Source organism: Corvus brachyrhynchos, unplaced genomic scaffold (genome assembly GCF_000691975.1).
Source record: "Corvus brachyrhynchos isolate BGI_N302 unplaced genomic scaffold, ASM69197v1 scaffold58, whole genome shotgun sequence".
Taxonomy (NCBI): Eukaryota; Metazoa; Chordata; class Aves; order Passeriformes; family Corvidae; genus Corvus; species Corvus brachyrhynchos.
The window spans coordinates 1337688-1348461 of record NW_008239539.1 but is presented as its reverse complement, the minus strand read 5'-3'; the positions used below and the strand labels follow the sequence as shown (position 1 = coordinate 1348461).

Sequence of the window (10774 nt, the reverse complement as noted above, 5' to 3'; positions counted from 1 at the left end):
GTTTGGCGGGGGTATGGAGCGGCTTTGGACGGTGGGAGGTGCCCCTGCCATGGCAGGGGTGGCACTGGATGAGCTTTAAGGTGCCTTCCAACCCAAACTATCGTTACTCTTTTAACCATTCAGTTCAGCCAACTCCACAAATATCAATGAGAATTACAGATTCTCATCTTTTAATCCATGCACACCAGAAACTCTCAATGATGTTCCTGTAACTCCCAGCAGTTGGTCCAAGTGCTTTGCACGCACTTAAATCACTGAAGCTCTGAGCTTTAGGGATTTTCAGTGTCTTTGCAAACAGGTGACAAATTTACAGCATCAGCTGCTTTCATGCCAAAGGAGAAACCTCCCAGTGCTTGCTCTGCAGCAGGAAGCCAGCCACAAATACTTCTGCTGCTCATCTGTTTGCCATAGGTGAGTGAATATTCCTGAGGAAGGGATTCATCAGAAAATGTGCTATAAATCATGCACAGACAGCATTTGGAGGCTGAGATTGTTGCTGAGTAAATCCTACACCAATGCAATAACTCAAATGTTGTCCAACATGGGACATTATCAGAGTTCCTTTGCTTGAGTGATATGAGAAATGAGTTTAATGTTGTCTTCAAGTGCTATTTAAAACATATTTAAGACTTGCAAGTAACCATTTCACTCCACTTCCCTGTGCAAATAAAAAATAGGAAGCAGAGGTTTTCCAAGTTCCTAAAGAGAACTGGGCTCTGATGGAAAATATTAAACATTTATGGGGACTCAGGAGCTTGTTTTGCCTCTTGGAACACCTTTAACTTCACCTGAATGGAAAGAGCAAAGGGTGCTGGCCTCATTTAAGCAATGAAAACAATCAAGAGTCACCAGTAAACAGGAACTGAGCCCTGCATGAATTGAGTCTCAGGGAGCACAAAATGAGCAGGCAGTGGATCAGAGGGAAGCACTTGGTGTTCCTTTTGGAGGTGGTGGAATCATCATCTCTGGAAGTGTCCAGAAGCCATGTGGATGTGGCACCTGGGGACATGGTTTAGTGGTGACTCAGCAGTGCTGGTTAATGGTTGGACTCAGTCTCAGAGTCTTTTCCAACCTCAGTGATTCTGTGACTTCAAGAAGTTGAAGCACAACCACTTTTAACATGGAGACAGCAAAGGCACAGCACAGCAAAATAAAACAGAGAGAGGAGTTTCACACAAACAAATTTGCACAGGAAAAGTGAAACTTCTAAAGGCACTGCCAGTGTGGTCCTGCTTCTTATGATGCCATGAAGATTTTCTGCCTTTTCTTTTATACCCCTGTTATACCTTTTTTACAGCTTCTGTATTCTTAGTGCTTTTTGCCTACATTCTTGGACTTGTTTGTCAAGCTGAGAGACTCAACATTTCAGAAGCTTTGTAGCCAGGGATCAGTGTGGCCCAGACCCCAAGGTCCTCTCCAGAACACATTCTGTAAACCAAGATAGAACCATCCAGGGGAAGGCTCCTTGGGGAGGGGGGCTCACTCGAGCCTCTCATTGGGGAATCTTTGAGAGATCTGCTAATTAGTAACACCCATAATGATATACCAGATCTTTTGGGGTGGGCATTTTGCGGGGTGCATTTCGGTGCATATGACCTGGACGTGTGCACCTAAGGATCCTTAAAATAAATCCCAAGGTAAAATCCCTTTTCCCCTTCTAACCGTGTATGACTCTTGATTTTAAGACCAGGAAAAGGCATCACTTACAATTACCTTGAAAAAACACTGGGTAAAAAGTTGGTTTGTTTTCCCTGAGAGGGGAGAAAGGAAAAGCCCAGCAGAGAAGTGCAGCCTGCTTCCAGTTTGGGAAACACGATCCCAAGTCACGAGGTGAACACACAGGTGGATGAAAGCTGCCTCAGCACAAGCCCCAGGGGACTGAGGGACATCTCCAACAGGCTTCCACGACAGCCAGCCCAGAATTTGTTCCACCAGTGCCCTCCCCCAGCACCATTCTTGACCATTGACACCAGAAGCTTTGATCTTTTCTGGAAATATTTCCTGCTCAAACTCTTCCCAGCTACGGCAAAATCCGCTCCCCCCCTGCCAACCCAAAGGAGTATTTCTTCCCATTCAAGTGTGTGGTCTGTATATAAATATAGAAGTATCTTCTACAGGAAAGGAGCACTCTAAGTGCTGCTGCAACTTCAGTGTGAAAGGTTTAGCACGAAGCAAAACACTACCAACAGCTTATCAGAGGCAGCTGTCTGGAGCTGCTGGTGCAATCTGGCCACAAGGAAATGATCTGCAACTCCCAGGGAACTGTTCAAGGTCCCAGGGACAAGGAAATGTGTGCCAAGGACAAGGACACAAAAATGTGTTCTCCATTTCAGAGGTAACCAAGAAATAGAGATGTAAATGGGTTAACATCAGATAAGCACTCACACAAAAGTCTAACAGGAACAGACAGAAAACAAACTTTCACAATCACAGAACAGTTTGGGTTGGAAGGAACCTTAAAGCTTATCAGGTTCCACCCCCTGCCATGGGCAGGGACACCTTCCACTGTCCCAGGCTGCTCCAAGCCCCGTCCAATCTGGCCTTGGACACTGCCAGGGATGGAGAAGCCACAGCTTCTCTGGGCACCCTGTTCCATTTCACAGAGACTTGGCTACCTTAATTTTCTTCTTCCTAGGTAGAATTCAGTTTTACTCCATGGGCTTTTGATGTGCTCACAGCTGGAATTCAGGGGACAATGCCAACCTCATGCACGGCCACAGGCTTGGGGCAGAGGGGCTGGAAAGTTGCTCAGTGGAAAAGTGTGGGCAAGAAGGCAATGGCACCTGGCCTGGACCAGCACTGGGGTGGCAGCAGGACCAGGGCAGGGACTGTCCCCTGTGCTGGCACTGCTGAGGCACCTCCAGTCCTGTGTCCAGTTCTGGGCTACCCACAACATTGAGGGGCTGGAGCGTGTCCAGAGAAGGGAACAGAGCTGGGAAGGGGCTGGAGCCCCAGGAGCGGCTGAGGGACCTGGAAAGGGGCTCAGCCTGGAGCAAAGGAGGCTCAGGGGGGACCTTGTGGCTCTGCACAAGTCCCTGACAGGAGGGGGCAGCCGGGGGGTCGGGCTCTGCTGCCAGGGAACAGGGACAGGAGGAGAGGGAACGGCCTCAGGCTGGGCCAGGGGAGGTTTAGGTTGGATATTTGGGAAATTCCTTCATGGGAAGGGTGGTCAGAGATTGGGGAGATTCAAAAGTCATGTGGATGTGGCACTTGGGGACACGGGTCAGTGGTGGCCTTGGCAGTGCTGGAATAACAGCTGGACTTGATGACTTTAGAAGGCTTTTCCAACCTTAACAATTCCATGATTTTGACTCACTGTCATCAGAGCACTTTGCACTGACACTTCAGGAAGGTTTGTGCCATCTGAGGACAACAAGCAGCTCTGTGGGCACTTTTTAATGAGGTGACACTTGCAGTGGGGCATCCCCACAGTGGCCATTGTTTCTTTGTGTAAGGAATTTGTTGGCCTATGGAAAGCTCTAGGGAAGGGTTATTATGAGAGGTTTGACAGTAAAGGAAGGAATCTGTGCCTGATCCTGCAGGTTTAAGTACATGGAAACCCCATCTTGCAGCTTCTCCTTACCACTTTCTCCTGAGGTTGGGGATGGTGGTGGAGTGGCAGCAGTAGCACTGTGCTTATCCCAGATGCTCTCCAAAATACCTGGCCAAAGAGAGACCTTTCAGAATTGCCTTCTCAAAAACACACTGATCTAACAAACAGCGCAGTCTGCAGGAGAACGTGGGCAGAACACACCTCGAGTGCTTTGAGAAGGGACAGAAACACTCAACAACATCTCTTAGCGAGCCCAAAGCCAATCTCCATCCCTCTTCACAGAGGGAGCCCAGCAGCTGCTCTGCTACACAGGCTGGTTCATATTAAGTTGACCCAGGGCAGAGCTGAGTGTTCCAAGTGCAGCAGCAGCAGCCACTACATCACCCCCATTTTGCTTCCCTGAGCCCCGGGAGTGCCAGCCCAGCAGCACCTCTGGCTGGCGAGGGGGACACGCTGCTGGCAGTGGCACGAGGGTGGGTGGCACCGTGTGACTCGTACCTGTGAGGAGCCCCAGCACTGTCTGCACCTGGTCCAGGAGCAGCTTGCGCAGCTCCTCCTTGCGGGCCACGCTCAGGTCCTCGCGGGGACACGCCAGCTCCTCCGAGGTGGTTTTCAGCATGATCAGGCCCAGGGGAGTGGTCACAGGAGACTGGATCAGCTGAGGAGGACAGGAGAGCAGTGTGAGGGCAACATTCACTGACAGACGGGTTAGCAACGCTACTCACGGTTTGCAACAGCCTCGCCACCGAGGGCACACCACGTCCCACAGATACATTCAATTTCCCCAGACGTGAATCTCTGATGTTGCAACAGCTTGAGCCCCATGGGAATCCTTGGGGTTTCAAGAGAGCTTTCATAATGTCCTTGCACATGCTCTGTGTCTCAGCACGTTCACAGGAAGAGCCTGTCCCTTCTGTTTGCTGCATCCTCTGACCTCAGCCCTGCCCAGCATCACCTCAGCACCAGCAGCTCACACCTCACAGCCCAGCAGCTTCCCCAGAAAAATCCCACCATTCCCACACGGCCCAAAGGCTGCAGCCAGGACAGACAGCCCCAGGACACAGCTGAGGGATCTGACCTCCCTTTGCACCTGTATTTCATCTCAAACTGGAAATTGCATTTCCCCCAGAAAGAGAAATTTCTGCCCATGCTGGAACAGGGCTGGACAAAAAGCTGACTTGTGCCTCCATCAGCCACTGGGATATTGAAGACTTGTTCAAGTGGGACAAAGTTTTCTTTCCAGCTCTTCACTGCTGACCAGACACATCCAAAGGGATTTATGCACTGCTCTCTCTGGGAGAAAAAAGGCCCAAAACCAATCCTGGTTGCTACAAGTAATCCTTGAAGCCATAATTCTGTAATCCAGGCTGACTTTGGTCCTGATCCCCTAACCCTCCAAAGGAGAGCCAGGCTGAGTTAACACCGCTAAAAACACTGAGGTTGGTGAAATATTTGGGGAGCAAACAGCCCATCTAAAAGCTCTTCATCTGGACACACGTCTTGGCTTTTGGAAAAGAAGTCCCAGACACAGGAGCAGATGGCAAAGAGCTCAATGAAACACCCAACTTGTTGGTAAATTGTGAAGGGACTGAAAATCATCTCTCAGAATATTTTCTGACAAACCCAGGGAGTTTTAGCAATACCAGGCACTGGTACCTCAGTCAGGCTAAACAAATTTTAAACCTCTAAGGAAGCAGCACTTTATGTAGAATTACTGGATTTGCAGAATGACAACACAATAGCTCAATTTACCTTTCTTCTCCACCCCTCCAGAGGTTCAGTAAAAGGTTTAGAGACTACTCAGAGTACTGGGATACAATTTAATGCTAAAGAACATGTTGCAAATGATCTCAGAGAAGTCCTGAGAACAGGGCTCATCTGCAATTCTAACAGCAAATCATTCTGCTCCTGTGCTACTCTTCCTTCTGTTGAGGCCCTGGAATTCAGCATTACTGTTTTTCTTCCACTTTTTCTGAACATTTTAGGAATGTGTCTGCCACATAATTTATGGGAACATTTCCCTCCGCTGCTGAGCTCACAAGGAGAGGCTTAAGGGAAAATAGATTCCTCAAGGGAGCTCTGCAATCCCTTAAGATAACCCCAGGGTGCTAGAAAGGCCAGGAGAGCTCAGGCTGCCTTTCCGTTTGGATCCAGGTGAAATGAGAGGTGAAACTCCAAGTGGAAACAGTTATCTCCAAGTATTTGTTATCAAACTGACAACTGAGGCAAAACCTGCAGCACCTCCCTCTCCAGAGCACTGTCAGCAAAGTGATTACACCAGCCAGCAATGAGCTTTGGAGCCAAGATAGTATTTTTTTTTTAATTTTGCAATTAATACTAGATCCATTTGCCTTAACAAATAAACTCCTGCCACTCAAGGACTCGGATTTAAATAACTGCCTTGTGGCTTGGCCGTGGGCTTTGCTGCATTCAAATCATGTAATTATGTCAGCAGAAAAAGCCTGTGCAGCACTTCAGTTTACACTCAGCCTCTTTAAGCCAATTAGGAACAATTTTAAGGGAACTGGAGACAAAATACTCCAACGAAAAGAGGTTTGCACCAGCCTGGTGAGGCTCCAGCAGCAGCCTGGCTCAGGATTCCCTGTAAGGATGCTGAAGTGCAACCAACATTCCAGCTAATAACATGGATTCAGTCAGGATCCTCCAATTCATAGCTGAGCCTTCCTGCAGGAGCCCTCTTAAACACCCCCACAACATCCCATTAGTGACCTTAAGGATGAGGTACCAGAGATTTTGGGGTGTCTTTGGCTGTTGGGTGAAAAACCTCCAACAGCCCCATTGAGAAACTGCCCTTCTGAGAATCAGTGACACATCCATGGTTTTATTGATTTTCTTTTGTTTAAAGAACAACCTACACTCCCTGCATTTTCAAGAACTAGCCCATAATAGTTAAAATTCAAAGTGAATACTTGTGGCACAATATTGTTCCTTCCTCAAAACACTTTTAACCCTAGAGTGAAATGTAACATGTAAAAAGTTGAGGGTTACCACAAAATCAAAAAGGAATTTACGAAGCAACATTTAATATTTAATCTTCATCAAAAGAAATCCCTGCTCAAGGAAACAAAATGATGTTTCTAAGGGAAAAATTGACTTCATTCATGGGCAGACTTCTTACCTGCAGGATGTTGGTGAAGAAGTCGTGGTAGAACATGGGCCAGTCTTGGCGGCCGATGTCCACGATGACTTTGCAGAGCTTGTTCCTGATGAAGTAAGGCAGAGTTTTGTGGTGAGCCAGCAGCAGCTTGGGCAGGCAGCTCCTGATCTCCATCTTGTCCTGGGATGGGACCCCCAGCCACATCTTATTGATCAGGTTCTGGAAAAGCAAAGGACGTGCCAAATGAGCTCACCTTGGACGTGGAGAACCAGGGAACATCAGACTGGTTGGGGCTGGAAGGCACCTTAAAAGTCATCCAGTGCCACCCCCTGCCATGGGCAGGGACACCTCCCACTGTCCCAGGCTGCTCCAAGCCCCATCCAACCTGGCCTTGGACACTGCCAGGGATCCAGGGATCCACAGCTGCTCTGGGCACCCTGTGCCAGGGCCTGCCCACCCTCCCAGGGAACAATTCCTTCCCCATATCCCATCCAGCCCTGCCCTCTGGCAGTGGGAAGCCATTCCCTGTGTCCTGTCCCTCCATGCCTTGTCCTCAGTCTCCTGGAGCCCCTTTAGTCACTACAAGGGGCTCTGAGGTGTCCCTGGAGCCTTCTCTTCTCCAGGCTGAACAACACAAAGCAGGGACAGAGCTGCTGCACCTCATGGCCCAGGACTGGCAGTGCCACAATGGAGCTGAAGTTACTGGTTTAACTGGTTTTGGGTCAAGCAGAACTAGTGGCAGGCACAGAACGATTTTCTCTACCTTTTAACCCTGGGCACTGAGGTTTCCCCCTCTAAAGGGGGAAGCACAGCCTTGGATGAAGCAGGAAAAGAAAATCAGGGAAGCAGGTTTGGTTTTCCATGCCTCTGATGCCCTCCAGGTCTCCTGAAGCTGAGCTGGAAGGGCACTGGAGCAGGCACTGCCTGGCAGTGACAAGGCACCACTAGCACAGAAAGCTTTTAGTCCACTTAAAGCCAGACAGAATCCAAAGAAAAGCAGAGTTGCAAATTGCTTCCCTGCCCTGCTACGAACTCATTTAGGGCTCTGGAGCTGAATCTCTTGGGATAACCCAGAGAGGAGGCTGAGGCAATGTCTGTGCCCCTCTGCAGGGTTCAGCCTGGAGGAGGAGAACGCTGAAGATCACAATCATAGCCTGGTTTGGGTTGGAAGAAGCCTCAAATATCCAAAACTGGAAGGTGATGTATGTTCAAAGGAGATGCAATCCACAGTGGGATGTACTGCACAGAGACTCCAGTTCCCAGTGCAGAGGTACACAGGGATATTTATACAGAAGTCCCTCAAAGAAGTTGGTTTTGGTGTTTTCCAGCAGAGCAAATCCAGCAGTACTGCTTAAAAACAATGGCCAAGCAGCTGAGGGTTCCTTGCTGCAAGTCCAGAATCCCAATAAAACTGGAAGATGTTTTAGCTTTAACATCCACCCTTTAATGCCCACTGTGTTCTGCCCTACTCCTCCCACCTGCCAGCAGCAGCTTTCTCCCTATAAATGCTTGTGGGAAGATGTTTTCTTTTCCAAAAAGCAGGAGGTGAAAACAATTCATCTGGAAGGGGGCCAGGAGGAGTTTTAGTCCAAATGCACTGCTAACTTCCTAAACAGTCTGGGAAATCCATGTCCTTGGGCAGTTTTGGGAATGATCCTTGTGAGCACAGCCCTTTGATCCAGAACCCAAGGGCAGCTGGGGAAGCTGCAGGCTGGGGCACACCATGGCTCTGAGGAGCAGTTCATGTCCAGCACTGCACCAGTTAATTTTGGGAATTCAAGCTCCATGGAGAGATCCTCATCTCCCAGCTGGGCTGGGGACTCCCATCCCTCCCTCTGCACTGCACAGTGATTTCTTTATTCTGGGCACAGTTAGGTTTTTCAGGGCTACTTTTTGCCCCTCCAGGGAGGCAGAGGCTCAGTAACCAAAGTCCATAAAATATCCTGAGCTGGTAGGATCCACACAGGATGATCCCAAGGATCACTGAATCTAACTCCTGGCCCTGCCTTTCTTTTACTCATCAGGAAAATCAGTGGGACACCATCCCCTGAACAGGAATAATTCCTATGTCATTTGCCATGATCACCCCTTTTTGAGGGGAAGGTAAATCCGATTCAATTTGCAGATGGGGTCCAGACTCCCTCTGCAATCCCTAATAAGTAAAATGAATATTTAAGAGAAGAAATCAACAATTATGTGGATAATTTGTAAAAACAACACAACTTTTAAGAGCAGAGTTTTTATCTGAACACATAATTTATCTAAAAAGTGGCTCAGTGCAAGGGCTATAAACCCCCCTGATTTAGGGACTATTAACCCCTCTGATTTAGGGGCACAGCTCAGAGTGCCCACCCAGCCAAGAACACAACACACAAGCCACAAATGGCCCAGACTGAGGTGTGACATGGACCAAATCCCAGGATGTCCTCAGGGAAAGACACTGAGCTGGTCACTGAGAAATCAGTGACACAACAGAGCTATTCACAGAATACTTTTGCTTAGTCCAGTAGACACAGAGATCAAGATCAAGGCTTTTAACCCAAATTTTGTTCTTTTTGAAGCAGGTGAAGAGTGGGATGTGGCTGTCTAAGAGAGACCCCTCACCTCTACAACCAGCACAAGCTTGCAGGATGTAGCTCAAGAGCATCAACCACAACTACAAAATGTCAGAAGAATAACAAAAAATAAAAGCAAGTTTGCCTTCCCTCTCAGCACTCAAAGGCTGCAGGAGCCAGGAGCAGGTAATCACCCCCATCTTTCTGATCATAAAAACAGCTTCAAAGCAATAACACCCTTAAAAGCATTGTGCAGAAAATGAAGCAGCCTCTGAAACTGGAGGTAATTTGTACTTAGAGATGCCAGGAAATGAATTCTTCAATTTGTGTACAAAGATTCATATTCTCCCACTCTGAGCCTGCCATTAAGCAACCTCTCTAGCAGAGAGCAATAAAAGCATCTTTTATCACTGTACTTACCAGGGCTGCCATTTCAGACAAACATTTCCCCCCAAAAAATCGATCGCCAGATAAAACTGCACCAGGCAGAGAATGCACTGAGCAGGCAGGAGCTCAGCCCTCACCTCAAACACTGTCAGGCTGTACATCATCACATAATCATTCCTCGTGCTGGACAGGAAGTACAGGCAGAATCTCCAGGCTCCTATCTGCTGGGCAAAGTTATTTAAAAGCTCCTCTGCAAAAAAAAAAACCCATAAAAATAAAATATTACTTTAAAATGTACTTCAGTTTTAATTTGACTTTGATGTAAAATATACCATTAAAATTCTGTAGCTGCAAATAAAGCCATAACAATGTATAGTGATAGCACAGCAAGCGAGCAGGGAAGAGACCCTGTGTTCAGGGAATGACCCAAACAACCTGGAGGAAGGCAAAAAATAGAATAAAATCACATTCTCCTGTGTTGAAAGCAATGGAACAACAGGCTTTAATGAAAACAAAACAGATGTGCCATGTTAGAATCAGTTTTGACATCAATACTGCAGCAGACTAAGAGGTGAATATTAAAACAAATCACACAACAATTGTGTTAGGAGCATTGTTATTTTAGCTGTGAAAGCCAAATGTTGGGGTTTCGGGTCATTGTGAGAGAGCAGGAGCAGCTCAGACCACAGTGTTCTACACCCACCTTCTTTTAATGCAACTCCAAGAGCTGCTGGCTTTGTGGCAGCTCAGGGTAGCAGAAACCTCCCTGAACGCTCAGGGGAGGATTTGGTCACCTCTCTCGAGGTGACAATGTGACAAAGATAAAAGTCACAAGGGCTGCTTTACAGGCTAAGCAAATTTAAGGCCTAATCAATTGTTTTCTTTCCTGCAATTTAAGCAGGAAAGTGAGGGATACCTTTTCCGCAGGAGATCACCATCGGAAAAACCACAGCAAAAACCTTGTGTTGTTTATTTTACAGGATTTCTGGGACAAGCCTTTCATGCTGATCACACTTTTGGCACAAGATGGCAGAAACACAACAATCCCAGAATTATTTGGGTTGGAAGGGACCTTCAAGTTTATCCATTCCTACCCCCTGCCATGGGCAGGGACACCTTCCACTGTCCCAGGTTGCTCCAAGCCCACATACCACATCGCCG

The 10774-nt window shown here is 47.8% G+C and overlaps 1 protein-coding gene across 3 annotated transcripts in view; it reads right to left on the bottom strand.

Annotated features, from left to right (window-relative positions):
• Positions 1 to 10774, bottom strand: part of XPO6 (exportin 6) — a 56885-nt gene that overhangs the window by 28833 nt on the left and 17278 nt on the right. For all 3 annotated transcript variants that reach the window (XM_017741279.1, XM_008639074.2, XM_017741278.1), the window contains 4 exons: positions 9751 to 9863; positions 6693 to 6890; positions 4052 to 4211; positions 3584 to 3661 (listed from right to left, as the gene is read on the bottom strand). In XM_017741279.1, coding sequence (XP_017596768.1) covers positions 3584 to 3661; positions 4052 to 4211; positions 6693 to 6890; positions 9751 to 9863 — 549 coding nt within the window. The remainder of the gene's footprint in view (positions 1 to 3583; positions 3662 to 4051; positions 4212 to 6692; positions 6891 to 9750; positions 9864 to 10774) is intronic.